This window comes from Diadema setosum, chromosome 16, assembly GCF_964275005.1.
Source record: "Diadema setosum chromosome 16, eeDiaSeto1, whole genome shotgun sequence".
NCBI lineage: Eukaryota > Metazoa > Echinodermata > Echinoidea > Diadematoida > Diadematidae > Diadema > Diadema setosum.
Window position 1 is genome coordinate 35,675,276 of NC_092700.1, and position 18,095 is coordinate 35,693,370.

The window sequence follows — 18,095 nt, forward strand, 5'->3', positions numbered from 1 at the left end:
ACAAAGAAATACATAAGAAATTCTGAAAACAATAAAATACATAAGAATTGAAATGAATTTTGGAAGTTTTTGTGATATACAGTCGTTGAATATGCTGCAACAGATTTACAGACCAAAAATTAGACTCTCAATGCTTTTAATTAGGCTAAAATATGATCTTGAGCTTAATTTGCATAATTAATTAATTAAAATTAGAAATTGATTGTTTAAAAAAATCTTATGACACAATCTTGTAGATTATGACGCAGGTCTCACGCATGCAAAATTTCATCGCGATCGCGCCACCGATGGCCGAGATCTCAGGGGGGGGCGGAATCCATCCCCCCCCGGCCTGAGCATAGCCAAAAAAGCCCGGCCCCTTTAGGGTTAAAACAATGACCTAGTGTGGAGTGTAATGAATACTTATGAGATCAGTAGTTGGAGGAGGGGTTAGCCACACCCACTGGTGGAATTCAGGTGAGAAAAGGTCTTTGCCCTTTTCAGACGAAAATCTCAAAATGCTATTGACAATGTACACAAGTATTAACCTGATGAGGACGAGTCCCGAGTATACTCGGGCAAACATCTACGTAAATGTGTGATGTAGTAAAATCAGTCCGTCCTCAATGGGTTAAATTGCCTACAGGGTTGACTGTTGCAGAGATCTTACAGTGATTTTCACAATGCACGTCTTAAAATCAGTTCCTCGGTCTCGATTTGACAATCTGTGCCTCCTGAGAACCATCTTCAGAAAAAACATTCCGAGGGGCAGGACTTCATGCCTTTATACAAACCATGGAAGAGGAAAAAATGTCATCTGGCACTAAACCTGATATAATCAAAAGCTTGGTCAGTTTTTGCCTTTCTGTTTTTTAATTTTTTGCACACGATCTTCACCATCCAATCATCATGCAGTCGCTATCATGTCCTGATTAGAAGCTTCTTGCCCCGTCGCTTCCCCCCTCTCCACTTGATCCTCATTGAGCTGAATGTTGGGTAGTCGCTCGGGGCGACGCTGCCGTCGACATGGCTCTGAGCCCTCGGTCCAGCATGCCACCCTCATCTGCCAGGATTCGGGCAGGAGCATGATGACGAAGCCGCCGATGATGAGCAGAGAACCCACGATCTTTAGCGCCCCGAGGTCGATGTCACGGAAGGCGGTGTCGATGACTACAGGGAAATAATCACAGAAGAGAATCCACGCTATTGACATCTGAACTAAATAACCTTGCCCGCATTTCCCAAACGAAGTCATAGGACAGAATCTGCAAAAAAACCCTAGCATTCATGGCTGGGGATTGAAAGCAATCAGTCCATCCCAAACTCAATTTATGTTTTCACCAATCCTTGCTTTATGTTTTTCCATCTCAACATGTCCTACTTGGCATATAATTTGAAAGGGCTGTGTAAAGATCCACACATGAAGATATAACACACAGATACGCTTACACCGAAATTCCAAATACTAGGCATTCAAGTTCGTAAAGGAATTGTTCAACTGTATCTTGTAGAATATTAAAGCTAATTCATGAGGTGAAAAGAACCACACTGCAACTTACTATAATATTTAGCGATCAAATTCTCCATGGATCACAACAACAAAAAAGGGTCTTTAAACAATACATGTACAAACCACTCCAATATTTCACGGCATGATAGATCAATTCATGTAAATATAGATGCCCCCCAAATCATGAGAAAACAAGGAGGTTAAACGTGGGGCAAATTACCAGCATTGATCGGGATTCCAACGATGTTTGCAAGAGAGATGAGCAGCGGATATGTGATGGCAATACCAAAGTTGACGAGGAAGTTAAAAACTGCAGAAAAAAGAGAAACATGTTCACATGCAAAGACCAAAGTCATGTTCTCAGTTTACTTCATGTACGTGAATATCTTGAGTTAGTCTGCGGCCGTAATATTTATCATGCTCCTTTTTATTTGTGATAAAACCGAAATTGAACTGAATTGAATTGAATTGATACACAGGGATGCCAGATACAGTGAAAGCGACGACATAAGAAAGCCACATCTTTGCACATATAGAATACAAGTGTACGGGCCTGAACTTTGACACTACCAGTGCTTGAATTCAGGCTTTTGACAGAACACAGCCATCCCTACATGCAACCAGCACTTCTAAGGCAAAGTGCATGACCTTACATGTAACAATGCAAGAGTATTCAAACTTATTGTGTTCTATCCACTTTTCTCAATTTGCCATGCTTCAGCATAACACTGGACCAACCTAGGGAAGAAAGACAAAAATATCCTCCTATCAGTACTAGGAAAGAAAGGCCCTGGTTGGTGATAATGTTATTTCCTGGTGATTAACACCATTGTTTGTGCTTTCATAGATTGAAATGCCTTTACTCTGATTCCTCTCCTTACACAATACAACTACAAGCAGATCAAACTCATGTGTAGCCTGCATTCACAAAATACAATTCTCAAGTTTACATTCTGCATTTTTAAAACTCAACCAGCCCATGATATCCGTGAAAACAATTACCTACTAGAATAAGAAAAGAACTGGGTGGCAATACCCTTATCTGATAGTTTTTAACAAACATTAAACCTTCAACTATTCCCACTCTCAAAGATTCAATGTTTTTCACAGACTCGCTTTGTTGATGCTGTTTTTAGAATTCACAGAGACTATTCAACACCTCACACTTCCAGTCATAATCCAGAGAGACTCTCTGTTGATGATTGGCCAACAAGTGACCTTTGACCCTTTTGCTATTACCCAATTTCCTCCAGGCAGATTTCTTCTACTAACCAATGATGTTCCCTCCCTTCTGTCTACCAACCTTTGATCATACTGAAATGTTCACAAAGGTACAATGTAGGCCGACATGAAGTTCCCTTCCATTTCGGAAATCTTTCCTATAACCTCCGCAAGTTATTTATTTTTTCTTCCTTCATCCTTATCGCATTCCTTCCATTTGTTCACTTTTCTCTCTTTCTCTCTCTCTTGATCGTTACCACACCCACCAGCTCAGATGAGATCTTCCAGGGACCGAAACACCTTGCAAACAATGGCTGTAGCCTTCTTTAAAGGTCCAGTTTACCTTTGGGAGCAGTGTTTTCAAAAATGTTCCAAATATCATATTTGATGCATATGTGTAGGTCAGTTGTATCACAAAACAGGGATACCATATAAAATTTTCGCCATTAATCCTAAAATATAAGGAGATATCAGTGTTTTTCTCAATAAACCGTAACTGTAGACGGTTTAGTCTGGAAACATTTTTATTACAACTATTGTTCACATTTGGTGTATTTAACAACACTTAACATCGATTATACGGATTCAAATTTTTGCAGTGGTTGTTTCTATCCCTAACTCACATTTTAGAACTATTTTAAAGCACTAATGCTGGGTTTTTGTTTCATCTGCAAATGGTAAATTATGCCTTTAACCCGTCGAGGATGGGCTGATTTTGTTACAACATGCACTTCCCATAGACACTTGCCCGAGTATACTCAGGGCTCGTCCTCAACAAGATAAGGGGCATTTCAGAAGATTTCCTTAATTTCACATCATGTCGTAGATAAATCCACAGCTCCATATATAGATTTGTGGAATTTATTGTGGTCCTTGAGCAGAGAAACCAATACCCTGAAAAATCTTCAACAAATTACACTGAACAGTGTTGATGACATAGGAGCCTCACATACTTCAGAAATGTAGTAGTGTAATTCCATTACAATACCGCTTGCTTTAACATGTTCACCTGTGTGAAATATATACATGCCTTCTTCTTTTGTTCTGGTTCCTTGAGCTGCCATGTCATCATCCTTGTTCATTGCAATTTGTTTTCAAACGTTCTTATTCTTCACCCCAATCACTATAAATTCTGAAACTCTGTACTCAGTACAGCTAATTCATAGTTGTTCAAATGTAAAAGTCTGAAAATCCTCCAGAGGCCTCCTTTAACCCTTGTGCTCTTCAAGTGCTGACTGGAACAGAAAACCCCATAGCATTGTACACACTGTCTAAAGTCCCTGGCATGGAAAGGGTTAAGCCCAAAATGGAAGTCAGACAAAATATAGGACTGTCAAAGAAAAGGAAAAGGATGTTTAACTCACCTATTCCCAGAGCAGAGGTGCCGCAGAGGAAGGCCCAGGGAAGGGTGGGTAACTCCACCACCTCCTTTCCTGTGAATACCAGAGCCAACATGACGGGGGCGAGGAGGACCATGTTGAACACCCCGAGGACGGAAAGGAAGAGGGAAACCTGGCCGTAGGTGGCGTCTCCTAGGAAACGCTTGAAGAGAACCTGAAGATGGAGAGAGAGAGAGTGTGTGGGTGTGTGTATGGGAGAGAAAGAGATACAAAAAGGGGAGGGGTGGGAGAGAGAAAATAAATGGAGCTGAGGTCTTTGACTGCAGCACTGTGTCCTTGCATTCTGGTACTGTACATTCATCAAATATATCTGTCAAATAACTGTTTACCTGGTATGCCCTTGTGCCATTAAGAATTTACTAACACAGCTGTACAAACACAAAATATTACCACTTCTTCCCCCAAATTCATCTCTATTAGATTTTCTTTTTTAATATTGCTTCTTTTTTTTTTTTGGGGGGGGGGGGGTGCTTTTCACTTCTGAATTCTCCAAACTACCAGTTTTATGAAATACATTTGTATTTACCATGCACATTGTCAGGAGATATCACAATTACAAATGTACATCTGCTGTGCAGAGTTTGATAACCCTAAAATGCCACTCGACATACACAGCCCTTTGAGATTTCACATCCCTGGGTTGGCAAAATGCGTAAAGGGGAACCTTCTTATAATGAGGACCTCAAGACAATGGCAATTCTCTTGTCTAATCAGGTTTTACTTATGTATTAAAGGGAAAATCTAGTCCAAATATAAGTTAGTCTGATAAAAACAAGAGTAAAATCTTACGACTTCTACGATGAAAATTTGACTGAAATCGGATGAAAAATAAGGAAGTTATGACATTTTGAAGTTTTGCTAATTTCTGCAAAACAGTTCTTATACAGTGGATAGTAATATACAAATGAGTGAGTTAACAAAAAAATGACGAAAAATTCCATGGTTTTGTCACTGAAGTCTGATACAGTGTACATGTTATCATCCCTGGCTGAACAACTTCAGAAAAGTGATCAGTTAGATATACCAGGATTTGAGCCTCAGGCATTATTGCATTTTAGAATGAAAAACTGGAAATTTCAACATCTTATGTATAAACCACATGGCAAGTTGTGAGGGAATGACATGCTCACTTTGCCATTTGCATATTCACATTGACTGTTCAAGAACTGTTTTCTGAAAAATTAGCAAAAATTTGAAATGTCATAACTTCCTTATTTTTCACCTGATTTCGATCAAAATTGTACCATTGAACTTGTACTATTTTACTCTTTCTTATCAGACAAACTTACACTTATTCTGGATTTCCTCTTTAAGGAGACCAGGGTATGAGGAAGGAGACATGACAATCAGAACAATATCCTAGAAATTTATCATTTCCCATGGCATCATTGGCTCTTTATGTGCCACGTTCGCATGTCCGACTCAGTCGACGGCGTGCCAACTTCGCATATTCTGCTCAACAAACAAAGCCGCCAAAACCGATCGATAAATCGCTAATCCCGCGGTATAATCAAAGCGTTTCTCGCGCTTTTGTTCCTCTCACATACGGCTTGCATTCTATGTGGTGAATGACTATCAAGCGGTGTTCCCAACTAGATTTTGCATGTACACTTTATGTTTCTGTCACTCTTTTACGTGCAAAAGTCATTCCTTTACAGTAATGTAGCAACTGGTAATTCAAAAGAAAAATTGAAAATAGAATTGTTGTACATTGTATATGGAAGCAAAGTTTGGCATTCCTCTTTAACTTTGCTCACTATTATGTCCAGCTTAACAGAAATTTATAGAAGTTATACAGATTGGAAAAACATAATTCTTTCTCTAAGCATGACTATCTTCGTGTCTCAGAATAACGTGGCACACAGGGGGTTTCCACCATGGCATATAAAGAGTTAGAGGACAGTGGTATGAAAATATCATAACTGAAACACCAACCTTATACAGAGCAGCTCCGATGGCCGAGCCCAGGGCTAGGAAGACACCTACAACATTACCTCCCTTGAAGCCATCAGACCACATCATAAGGACAGTGCCAAGTATTGATAGGCCTACAGAGAAGAGCTGCAGGGAGGAATGGCATTTTTACAAAACATTTTCACAATGTACTTATTCCCATCTCAACATACTGCGAAACAAAGACATATACTGCGAGCACTATAATCCATGAATCAGAACTTGCCAGACAAAAAGAACGTCCTCCCTTTAATCAAATTTCATTGCAACAGGTATGGCTTTTGGATTTATCTGTCATGACTTTTCCATGAATGTTGCTCACAATTTCAACACTGGATCACAACAACCAACCACACTGTTATCAAAATATCATAATGTATACCCAAATGTGTATTTTTACAATACTGCAACCAAAAGTGTCACATTGTACTACAAATTAAATTCCACTAGAATGACCTCAAAATAAGTTTCATTTTAATGAATAATGACTTATTGATATTCAGGATTGTACAGAGAGACAGTGCACAAAAAAGCTCTGTAAAAATTTAGATCAGAAAAATTTGTGCAGAGAGACAGTGCACAAAAAAGCTCTGTAAAAATTTAGATCAGAAAAATTTTATTTTGTGTAAATTCCTATAGGGAAATCCACTGAAAATGCTTGGTGTCCTATGTAACAACCGTTACATAGGACACCAAGCATTTTCAGTGGATTCCCTATAGAAAAAAAAACTGTTACATAGAATATTGAAAATAATTTCAAACACATATTGTTGATCACAAAATATTTATAAACTTGATTTGTTAATAATGTAACTAATGTATTGTGATAACAGTGCAGAATTTTACTGTTTGTACATATTTTAGGCATTTTCCAAATATGCATAACGCGTGTCGCAACGCGCGTCGCGGTTGGACACCAAAAAGAAAGAGGCAAATAGTTTCTTCCCAAATATTTTATATAATTTATATTCTTTTCTTTTGGATACCTATCCTGGAAAGGAGCTCAGAAAAATCAGAAAGGCCAGTAAATAGTATTGGAAATGTACAAAATAAAAGATCAAATCTTCATGTGTAACGGTGGTTACATTGGACACCAAAAAAATTGCTGATTTACCATTGTTAATTTTGACATAAAAATGTAAATATTTTGGAACAAAAGTTACATATTTTTCATCCCCCATTGAGCTCATTAAAAAAGTAAAAATGGATTGATTTTCAGAATTCCGATCAACCTTTTCTAGGATCTCTGCGTAACAGTTGTCGCGTGGACACCAAGCGTAACACGCGTTACGCACTGTTTATAATGGCATTTTAGGAATGAAACAGGATTTTTTTTTTACATGTCATTCCAAATAGGCATGTTCTGGAATAAAATCAGTCAAAAACACTCATAGAAATTTAGTTGAGTATGATGCATTTGATCTTAGGAGTACTAATCATGTCACAAATTTGGTGTCCTAAAATGGGCAATTTTTAAGGCATATTGTTTAAAATATACATGAAAAATGTAAGGTTTCATATGATTTTACCTCCACTGTCTCTCATATATGTGGGCTACATATCCTGAAAGTTTTAAGTCTTAATTATGTTTAATTTTTGAAATAGGGCTAATCAAACGTAATCACCTTAAATATCTGCAGTATTGTAAAAATACACATATACTTAATGAAATGCACGCATTGTACTGTGGTAATGTGAATGATTTTCACAAATCTTACCAAGACAGTTTAATGAATGGTTGATTGATTTTGCCATCCAGGAGCACAAGTAACAGAATGACAAATTTGTTTTATCTCTCATTAAGGAGAAAATGATGGTTATATCCTGGGGAAGATATAATTGTGAGTTGTATTCATGTTAGTGGAAGCATAGTGTGCTCTTCATTTCTACACCTATATCAGTTGACTACTGAATTTGTGTGATAATATGAAATGCATGAATATTCATCATCCTCATGAATATGCATGACTCCCAGGGTAGTCATTCAAGTGTGCACATAAATGTTCATACATCACAAAAACTAAGTTCTTTTGTTGTATGTTCATAGGTTTGTATAATTATTGTTTTGTAAACAATGATTCATCTGTATAAAATAGTTAATTTATATTACAGAGTTTATATGAAACAGTGGAGTTTTAGAGTACAATGCAAAGAAGTTTAATTGTACAAGATGAACTGTTCACTCTGTGGAGTAATATGGAACACTGGGAGAGCTTCAGTAGTAGCCAAGTACTGAGAGGTGGAACCTCCCAGGAGCTCAGGAGAGCTGAGTAAGTTTTGTAAATATTTCTTTTATTACTTCCACTACATGTGTGACTTGTATAAGAAATTAAGCACAGACACATCCTGTGTGTAGTAGCCACATACCCAGAGAAAGGTACCTAGGCATGTAGCAATTTGTTTTTGTTGTTTACAGTAGGTTCAGCTCCGTTGTGTGTGTAAGCGTAAAATGTGCATAGTGCATACACACGCACACACAGGAATGTCGTTCACTGCACAGCAGTCAGAGTGCATTGGCATAAATGTATCAATTTGAAATGTATCATTTTTAGAGCTAGGCATTCTTGCAGCATGTGTGTATGAAGTTTGCAATACACTATACACTATATTCATAATCACAGAGAGTATGTGAAGTTATGAATGAAAAGTGCAATGACAGTGTGGGAAAGAATTTGTGGCAATGTTTATGTTGACAAAAAGGGGAAAGACCTATTGCAATGTTTATATTAGTATCATAGTGCATTGTTGCTACAGAGTATGTTAGGATAGAAAAGCACTACAAATTATGCATAATGGTCATACAACTTGCACATTGCTAGATATACGCTTGTCAAAGAATGTGTGATATGTGAATAATTTCTCAATATATTCTGTATAGATTTAGATGAGAAATTAATGTAAAAAATGTAAACACGAGAAATATGTGTTTTGTAAAATTGTATAGATTTTACATATAGGCTTAAATGTAAATTGTTATCTTTTTGTAGATGAAGGACTTGGTTACTCAGCTGGTTGGAAAACCAGAGCGATGAGGAGACAGTTGGGTGAGTCAGGATGGCTCGATGGTTCATATTTCTATTATATGGAAATTATAATGTATTTTTTTGACAGAATACAGTTTATGCTTTTGTGTTTCACAAAATGAATATAACAGAATGTTAAAGCATGTTATTGTGAAATTTTGTACAGTGTTGATGCATTGAATATCTCACAGAGAAGAAAGAATAAGTTCCATCGGTTTTATTGAAATTGTACACTGTATGAACAAAGAAATCAATACTCTTAGCATATTGTCATGCTGTTTCTTTGCCCTGTTTCTGATTTCTTTAAATCTTACAGGGGTCTATTGTAAGGACAAGGTCTCTTCTCTTGTTTAGAGGTCATCTCTTTTACGAGTGAACAAGGTCTCTTTTAGATGATCATCTCCTTTAGTGGACGTGGTCTCTTCTAGTAATCGTTGTCTTATATTCGTCTTTTAGTGGACGAGAACTTTGGATGTCAACTTTTAAAGGACGTAGTCTTTAAATGAACGTCGTCTTCAGGTCGTCTCTTGTGTAAAGGAACATCTCTTTTAGAGGATCATCTCCTTTAGTGGACGTGGTCTCTTTTAGAGGTCAACGTGTTTACCATAGTGTTCAAGCGGTCCATTGCAGTCTTCGAAACAGACTTTACCACAGCGTTTACCAGTTCATATGTTTGACAGTCGTCAATACAGTCTTAGGTCTTTGTATTACAAGTTTTGATCCAGAGTTTGTTATCAAATTGTAAATAAATTCAGCTATTTCAGTTATATCCTACATTAGAGTGAAAGTGTAGTGGTTTTACCGTCCCACGTGAAAGCCGGACTACGACAGTACCATTGAAAAGTAATTAAGAATTCCCCAAATTAGTGCTACTTCCATTCATTGATTCACTTCTGCTACAATGTACATCTTGTAGCACTTTGTTTGCATATATTGTGTACACACACATGTACGCGCTTGTCACTATGTAAAAAAGAAAGTTTGCTCTTCATCAAAGTCATCGAGAATAGAAAATATGAAGACTGATAAAGTAACGTAAAACATTGATTACTGGATTTTAAAAAAAAAAGTATGTAAATGAATAAAGAAATGCGTTTACCAATTTGGAAAAAATCTAATTCCACAGTTGTTCTGAATATGAGGCAGCCACTCAATTGTCATCACAAAGCACAGTGTAAAACCAGAGCAGTTTGTTGTGATGGCATACTAGATATCAGCTGCCATATTAAACCAGTCCAACATTATTTTTCTTGACCAGGTTGATAAGCTGACAACCAACACAAGCTAACTAGCTCATAGCACACACAATGTAAGCTACAAACGGTTTTTATTCGTCATCAGTGAACATCATCACATAATATTTACTCACATTACAATAAGATTTTTGCATTGAAAATCTGCAATATGATTAGACTGTCTAAATGCTACCTCAGGGTCTTAAAATGTAACTTCTGAGATATATTTTGCAGAAAACCCCATTCAATTTGTTTAAATTGTCACAGAAAAATGTGGATCTTTGTAAAGCATGTCATGGGTTGGATTCTTCCAAATTTAGCACTCATGTGTGTGAACACAATGGACAGAATTTGGAGGGAAAGGATTCCTGACATGCTCTACAAATCTCACTTCTCTTTGACCACTGAAGCAAATCGGATGGGGTTTTCAGTAAGATATGGGTAATAAGTCATAGTTTCATACCCTGAAATTTCATTTGGATTGATTCACTATTTCTAAAGTTACCATTGTGGAGGGTCCTGTTGTAATTTTTTTAGGGGGTCATAAGGTACAATCAAGAGCCTTTCAATGAAACCCAAAAAAAAAGAAAAAAAGAAGAGAACTCTTGCTCACCCTGGCAGGTAGGAGAATGAGCAACTCCTCAAGCCATATCCAGGAGAAGGCGTAGATGAAGGCAGTGTTGGTGACAAAGAGCGCCGTTACGTCTGTCGGTGCCTTCAGCTTCAGGGCAGCGGCGTACATGTAATTGGTCACCATCCAGAGGGCGCAGAATGGCCCTGTAAGGCGCAGGCAGTGCCACCAGAGCATGCCTTCAGTGCCGTAGATCTGTAAATCTTCTCTGCACATTCATACACAAAATGAGAATACAAACTATTTTATGCAATGGACTGTATATAATTCAATCACCCACATTAAGGGACTGTACAGAACTGGTTGAGGTGGGGATTCATGTTTTGAACATTCCTAAGTGAGATAATGAAAAGCCTCTTATGAAAAATGAAAGAGCATGTAATTTCAAGAAGGATTCAATGTTTATTTGATGAAAATTGGTTTTCAAATGCTAATAATAAAAGGCGACATGCCACAACTTTATTAGGATCTCTTTGTTTCACCTTGTTTTTGGATATCTCGGCCATTTCAAAACCGATTTTCATCGAATAAACTTTTGATACCCCTTAGAACTGCATGCTCTTTGACATCTCATAGAGTGGTTCTGAATATCTCGCAAAACGTTAAATGCTAAATCCTCACCTCGACCAGAACTGTACACACCCTTTAATAGCTATCTTTATAAAACACACAAATAAACAAACAAACATGGGAACAACTTAAAGGAATCAACAATGTTTCAGTTTTTGTAAGCTGCATGGAGATACATGTACATCCTATCATGTGTCAAATATTCTCTAAAACAAAAACAACCAACTGTATGAAAAGACAACCATGTTGAAAATCATTGTTAGATGCTTATTAAAACTTAGTGTTTTGTTCATATACTGCATGTAAACTGGACAAAAGATTTGTCTGCCAATCTGCAAATTTTTTCAGTTCAATTCAATTCAATTTTATATCATATCTCTTTAAATGCAATATAAAGAGATATGCACACAATAAATCATTGTAAAATATGGGTAGCACCAAGGAGTCTTACTGTATAGTGGAGAATAAACAAAAACAGTAAAAATCCTGTGGATGTGAGGGATTGTCAAAGGACCCTTGGCCTGTCAGAGGTCAACCCCACATGGACTGCTCAGGACTCTAAATTGGTAACCCTCTGTCAATGAACAGAAAATGCCTAATGCCCCTAATCCCTTTTGTGTTCTCATGGCCTTCCTGTGGGACTGAAGCATGTTGCTGCACCTGAGTGAGCTGGCTATTAACCAGTTGAGGATGGACTGATTTTGCTACAGTACGCACTTCCCACAGACACCTGCCCGAGTATACGATCGGGACTCGTCCTCAACGGATTAACTTTGCAACTCTAGGTTAGATTTGGCACGATTACTGAATGCTGATGAAAAAGCTTGGCCATTTGTTAGCTGTGTGTTCGGGGACTTTAAGAATTAAAGAAGTAAAATACTGTTAACCTGTTGAGGACGGGCTGATTTTGTTACAGCACTCATTTCTCACACAGACAATTGCCCGAGTTTGTGCAGGTCTCACCTTTAATGGGTTCAGAGACTGGACTCACCATATAATTATCTTCTAATTTTCATAAACAGAGTCATGTATGAGTTTCTTCAATTTGTCTCCCTCTACAAATTGAATTTGTTGAGATCGCAACTTCTGATCGGTAAATTAACAAACATGTTGAAAAAAACTGGGTATTTGTTCCATGTTCATCGTGTCACTGCCGGTAACCAGGGACAGACCTGGTGGTAGTGTCGCTGCCCGGAAAGCAGCATCTCTCTGAATAATATCTTTCTTTCGTTTAAACAGCGTCATGTCGAAAAAAAAAAAATCTTACAAGTAGTTTACTCCCGTGTTGACATTGTTCATAGATGTCTTGTTAGTGAGAGTATGACTTAAAAAGATATTGTAAAGCTTCTCCTTCCATTTTAACACTATTTTCTAGCTCAGTCAGCAAAGTTTTGACATCTAAACAGGTGGCTACTCTACAGATGGTCCTCAATGCATCGTATCCATCTAATTTCTCTTTTGGGGATCCTGCAGTGACTACACAAAGCAGGCGGCTACTACTGTAAATGATCACAGCAGAACTGACATGAGGTGAAAGACAAATAGAAAAAGAAAGACGGCGAGAAAAAACAAGATACAATGTCCAGATGGAGAGATCAAAAGTAATCTTTCTCAACAGTTCTCAATAGAACAGTGCAAGTATAAGAATGATTCCTCCACAATTTGGGGTCTGCATCATTCATTCCTACAAGAACAGTAACTCCAACAACCTCTAAAACACACAATGAAAAGACTTAGAACTCTACTACATGGCTGGCGCCACGTTTTCAAAAGTGTGTGTGTGTGTGTGGGGGGGGGGGTCTACTTCTGGGTTTCATGAGCTAACAAGCAAAAAAAAAAAAAAAAAAAAAAAAAAGAAGGCCTTCCAATGCAACTTTTGGTGCCACTTCCCAGGTAAAAAAAAAAAAGGTCTTCAGCCCAAAAACAAAGGCCTTACTGCACTCAAAGGTTTCATTCCCGGGGTAAAAAAAAAAGTGGGGTGGGGGCCAAAGTGGTAACACCCTATGTATTCCTATTACGGGTGCAAAAAAGTGGGTTCCTTCGGCTCCGCACTACTTCTTACTTTAACAGGGCCTTAAGTCCAGCGGTGCGTCTTTCCTTGAAAAGCACCATAGCGCCAACAATGTAGATTGGGTAACAGATGATCATCCAGTTTGTCGAGAACCAGATAACGAAGAATGGGGCGACAAACGTGGGCGAGTACATGCTCTTCATGAACTGGGTCGCTGCGACCCACGAGATGGCCACGCTGAGACCGATGGTCAGTCCAATGAGGACCTTCCTAGCATTGACCGCCGAGAGGCAGGATTCTGAGGACGGCTTGTCATTGGGAAGATCTCCAGCTGACGTCGGCAGCTGACTGTAACCTGGGGAATGAGAATTAGGTGATTTGAGCAGAATTACTGCAAAAAAGTATGTATGCACTTTGCAGTTGTTGTTGTTGTTGTTGTTTTGCTACTAGAGTATAGGGACTTGAAATTCGTAACAAATTTGTAAAGTCCTTGTTTTTATGCCACATACAACTAGAAATGACAATGGAGCTTGGATTTAAATTCCTTCCTTCCCCCCCCCCCCCCCACCCCACAAGAAAAAGACAAAAATAGATTTAGTAACAATTAACAGAAGAATGTGTGTGTGTTTTTTTCTTCTTCTTTTTTTGGTTAAAGTTGTTGCTCTGCAAATTTGATGAATTAGTATCATGTATCTAATGATCTTTTTGATCAGCTTTGGATATTTTGTCACCTCAACTACTTTCCTCAACATAATCATGATCCACATTCTGATCATAATCTTTATTGTAATCCTCAACATCCATCTTTTTCTTCTTCTCTACCTCTTCTTCAGTTTTGTTTGGTTGGGTTGTTTTTTTCAAAATCGATTATGGATGAAGCCCCTCCGATGACTCTCTGGAGATTATTGCACATGCCGCAACTTCTGCCCTGCTTTGACCAAGGTGGCCACTGGCATTGACACACACTGCTTAGTCCCACCAGGGTCTTAAACAAAGGGTGCTGTGCAGTGAACCAATATACAGGCAGCATGTGATTTACAACATGGATAAACCATTTCTGTCATTAGCACAGCATATGGCAAAAACTTGTATAGTCAAGGCAACTTAGGAAAATTTATTGCAAAAGCAGTGTAAAAAAAAAGCACTTGGAAAAACAAGAATTGATGTGAAAATCTTGACCTCCATGAACTCAATTTCACCTGTAGACACAAGTAGCCTTTTTCAGAACTGCTGCTATTTCTTTTTCTTCTTTAAGGAAGGGGGAGTTGAAGCACAGTGCATCACTAATTGTGGGAAATTTTAGACAAATACATATTATGTACACGCTTCGAAATAGAAATACAAAGATGTAAAGCTATATTTGTATGATGGCGTGAGCCGTGACTACATTCTTTTTCTAGGGTGATCGACACCTGCTAGCTATCATTAATAAGGCATTGACACCACCACGATATCTTGTACCATTGTATTGTCAGTATTGACATAAAGTGCAGACACAATATGCTATCAAACATGTGTTTCACTGCCACTACAAAGTCCACTCTTGGTTGACAGATTTATATCACATGTTGGAAAATAGTGCCATATAAACTGTGACTGCGAACAATTAAATTTTTAAGCGGTGAATATATCAGCAGTGATTGATTTTAAGATGTGGTGCGTCATCATGCTACCCACGGATATAGAGACAGATAGATCATAAAAGTAAAGAACACGTAGAAACCACTTTTGGCAATTGAACTTTTTATAGTCTGATTTCAAATCTTTTTCTTTTATAATATTTTCCTCACAGAGAGTGGGGCAAATTATCATTATCAATATCAATTTAAAGCTTAGCATCTGGACAATTCATGTTGTATATCCTTTAAAAAAAAAACAATCTTGAAAATATGTAAAATTTTTCATATGTTTTAATTTTTTATTTTTTTCATATTTTTTTAAAACATGTAAATTCCTACATGTATACTAAATGACTTTCATGAAGACAGACATATTTGCCATAATGCTATTTGGGGCTCTGGTTTTTGCTTTTATTGTTTGGGTTTTGCTTCTTTCTTTTTTTTAACCCGTTGAGGACGAGTCCCGAGTATACTCGGGCAGGTGTCTATGGAAAATGCGTGTTGTAGCAAAATCAAACCGTCCTCAACGGGTTAAGAGAGGACATTTCTTTTTGCACTCAACCTAAAATCATTTGAGAATATATATCATGTCACATGACTAAGAAAAAAAATGCGCAATTTCAAATCTTTGAAATATGCCTCACCGGTTGAATGTCTTTAAGCAGGGCTCCACACTAACTTTTATTTTTGGTGGCCCAAAGGCAAACATCCGACCTTTTTTGGTGGCCCGATCAGGCCACCAAATTCTTCGTTTCTGAAATTTTGGTGGCCCGACGTGCGTTTTTGGTGGCCCCGGGCCACCGTCCCATCGTTAGTGTCGAGCCCTGCTTTAAGGGTTATCCATATTTTTAGTGATAACGAGAGAAACTATTGACTCAAACTACTCCAATATTTGCTTTATGCCATGTGATAAACTTTAATATTGTCCCCCTTTGTTATTGTATGACTCAGTACAATGTATTTATTTCCTGATGAAGACTCATGGCATTGTTTCTCATGTTTGGCTGGTGGAATCCAAATGTCATTGATTTTGTAATTTGACTACCTACATTTGTGGGATAGTTCCCAAAATTGTAAACTTAAAGGGATCGTACAGTTTTGGTTGAGACCTAATTTCAGGTTTCTACCATTTTTGGTGAGATAATGAGAAACCTCTTATAAAATGTGAAAGAGCATGTAGTTCTATGAGGAATTCAACGTTTATTTGATGAAAATTGGTTTTGAAATGGCTGAGATATCAAAAAACAGCGATTCTAAAAAAGTGTGGGACCCACACTTTATTATGATCGCTTTGTTTTACTTTGTTTTTGGATGTTTCAGTCATTCCAAACCCGATTTTCGTCAAATAAACTTTGAATTCCTCTTAAAATGGTATGTTCTGTACTATATCATAAGTGTTTTCTTGGTATCTCGCAAAAGTTAACAGCCAAATTCTCATCTCCACCAAAACTGTACCATCCCTTTAACATAATTTCTAAAGAGAGATCATTCACCATTGGAGACAAGGGAAATTCTAAACTAATTTTGATGGTGTAGACTTTGACCTGTAGCACGCAGCTTCAAAAACATTTACACAGTGTGCAGGTGTATTCACTGGAAAAGGGTATTTTCATGGATGTTGGGTAATTCTATGTGTCAATTTGCATTGCCCACACTTACGACTACAATGTATGACATTTTAAACTTTTGTCAAAGAGTTGGTTAAAAAGAAAAGAATTTCCCATAAATCACACAAGGACGAATGCAAAAATTGTGACAAACTATCATCTTATCTTGCTATTTTAAACTAAAAGTATGATGCAGATCAGGAAAAAAAAAATTACTGATGTGCATTTTAAAATATTTAAATGTTAAAGATCAAATCATCGATGATCAACAATGTTTGCATTAAACCAAAATAAAACCATATCTCCCCACCCACTCCACTAAAATGACATTTCTTTAGCAGATCCTGGCTGCAGAGCTCTGCTGATTACTACATTTGTAAGTGTGCATTTTCATAGTGATTGGTACAAGTGGTAGGGATATTATAGATCTTGTCAAGCTTACCCCTGGCATCAGTGGGTACAGTGGTTACCCTGTCCTCCTCTCCCTCTCTACCGGTGTCCGTGGTGGGGGTCGTTGCCGCAGCAACACCAGCGGTTGCTTCAGCATCCCCATTAAGCATCGGCTCCTCCTCCTCTTCTGCCCCAACCTCAAATTTGATCTCCTCTTTCCCCTTCTCCTCCTCTGTTTCCTTGGAGATGGAGTCCCCGCCTCCTGGAGGAGTCTCCTCTCCTCTTACGTCACCTCCTTCTCCCAAATCTGCTGCTCTCGTCTCCTCTGGTACAGCACTGCTGTCCACATCGGTGTTTGAATCTACTGGATCCATGTTAGGTTTGGTCTTGTTTTGTTTTGTCTGTTTTTGTTTGTTTACTTTCAAAGATGTACAAGGTTGCCGCCTTTTCTCCTGCAGTTGGGAAACTTTGGAAAATCAAAGCGTCACTCCTGGATCATAAATGATGCTGTGAAGAGCAAAGGGTGAAGAGCAAAATATTGTCAACAACATGGTTTTAGGTTTCAAGACAATTCTTTTACGATAGTCACAAACGGGACTTTGACTGATTGATAGTAATGTTGATGATAATGTTGGTCCGACAGTCCCTGACATTTACAAGTAGAAATCACTGTCTGACCAGTTACGTTTTCAGGAATGGACCAGTAAAACATGGAGAAACTGGGTATGTACTGGTCCGATAGACAGGTCAGACCAGTACAAAAAATGGGTCAGTGTGCAGCCCTGCTTTATACATGCTATTTGTAGAGATGTTGTGTCTTGTACGTACCACTGCCCGAAGGTAAATCACAAAACAACAAACAAAATGTATGTCAAAAGATTCATACAACACCCAATCAAGAGAGCCATGCACAGTCACCAGCCCAAAGTCTGTGGTTAAATTTTCT

The 18,095-nt window shown here is 38.0% G+C and overlaps 1 protein-coding gene and 1 long non-coding RNA gene across 2 annotated transcripts; one reads left to right on the top strand and one right to left on the bottom strand.

Moving 5' to 3' along the window:
- Window positions 1–587: 587 nt before the first annotated feature.
- LOC140239463 (solute carrier family 35 member F4-like) lies at window positions 588–17,364 on the bottom strand. Its single transcript, XM_072319300.1, has 8 exons — window positions 17,254–17,364; window positions 17,202–17,223; window positions 13,585–13,888; window positions 10,935–11,160; window positions 6,046–6,171; window positions 4,075–4,264; window positions 1,710–1,799; window positions 588–1,149 (listed from the first exon to the last, which is right to left on the bottom strand). Exons 1-8 carry the CDS (start codon window positions 17,317–17,319, stop codon window positions 887–889), a joined length of 1,287 nt encoding a protein of 428 aa, XP_072175401.1. The 5' UTR covers window positions 17,320–17,364; the 3' UTR covers window positions 588–886.
- LOC140239466 (uncharacterized) lies at window positions 7,941–9,903 on the top strand. Its single transcript, XR_011901988.1, has 3 exons — window positions 7,941–8,333; window positions 9,051–9,107; window positions 9,403–9,903. It is a non-coding gene; the product is annotated as an uncharacterized lncRNA (long non-coding RNA).
- Window positions 17,365–18,095: the final 731 nt, after the last annotated feature.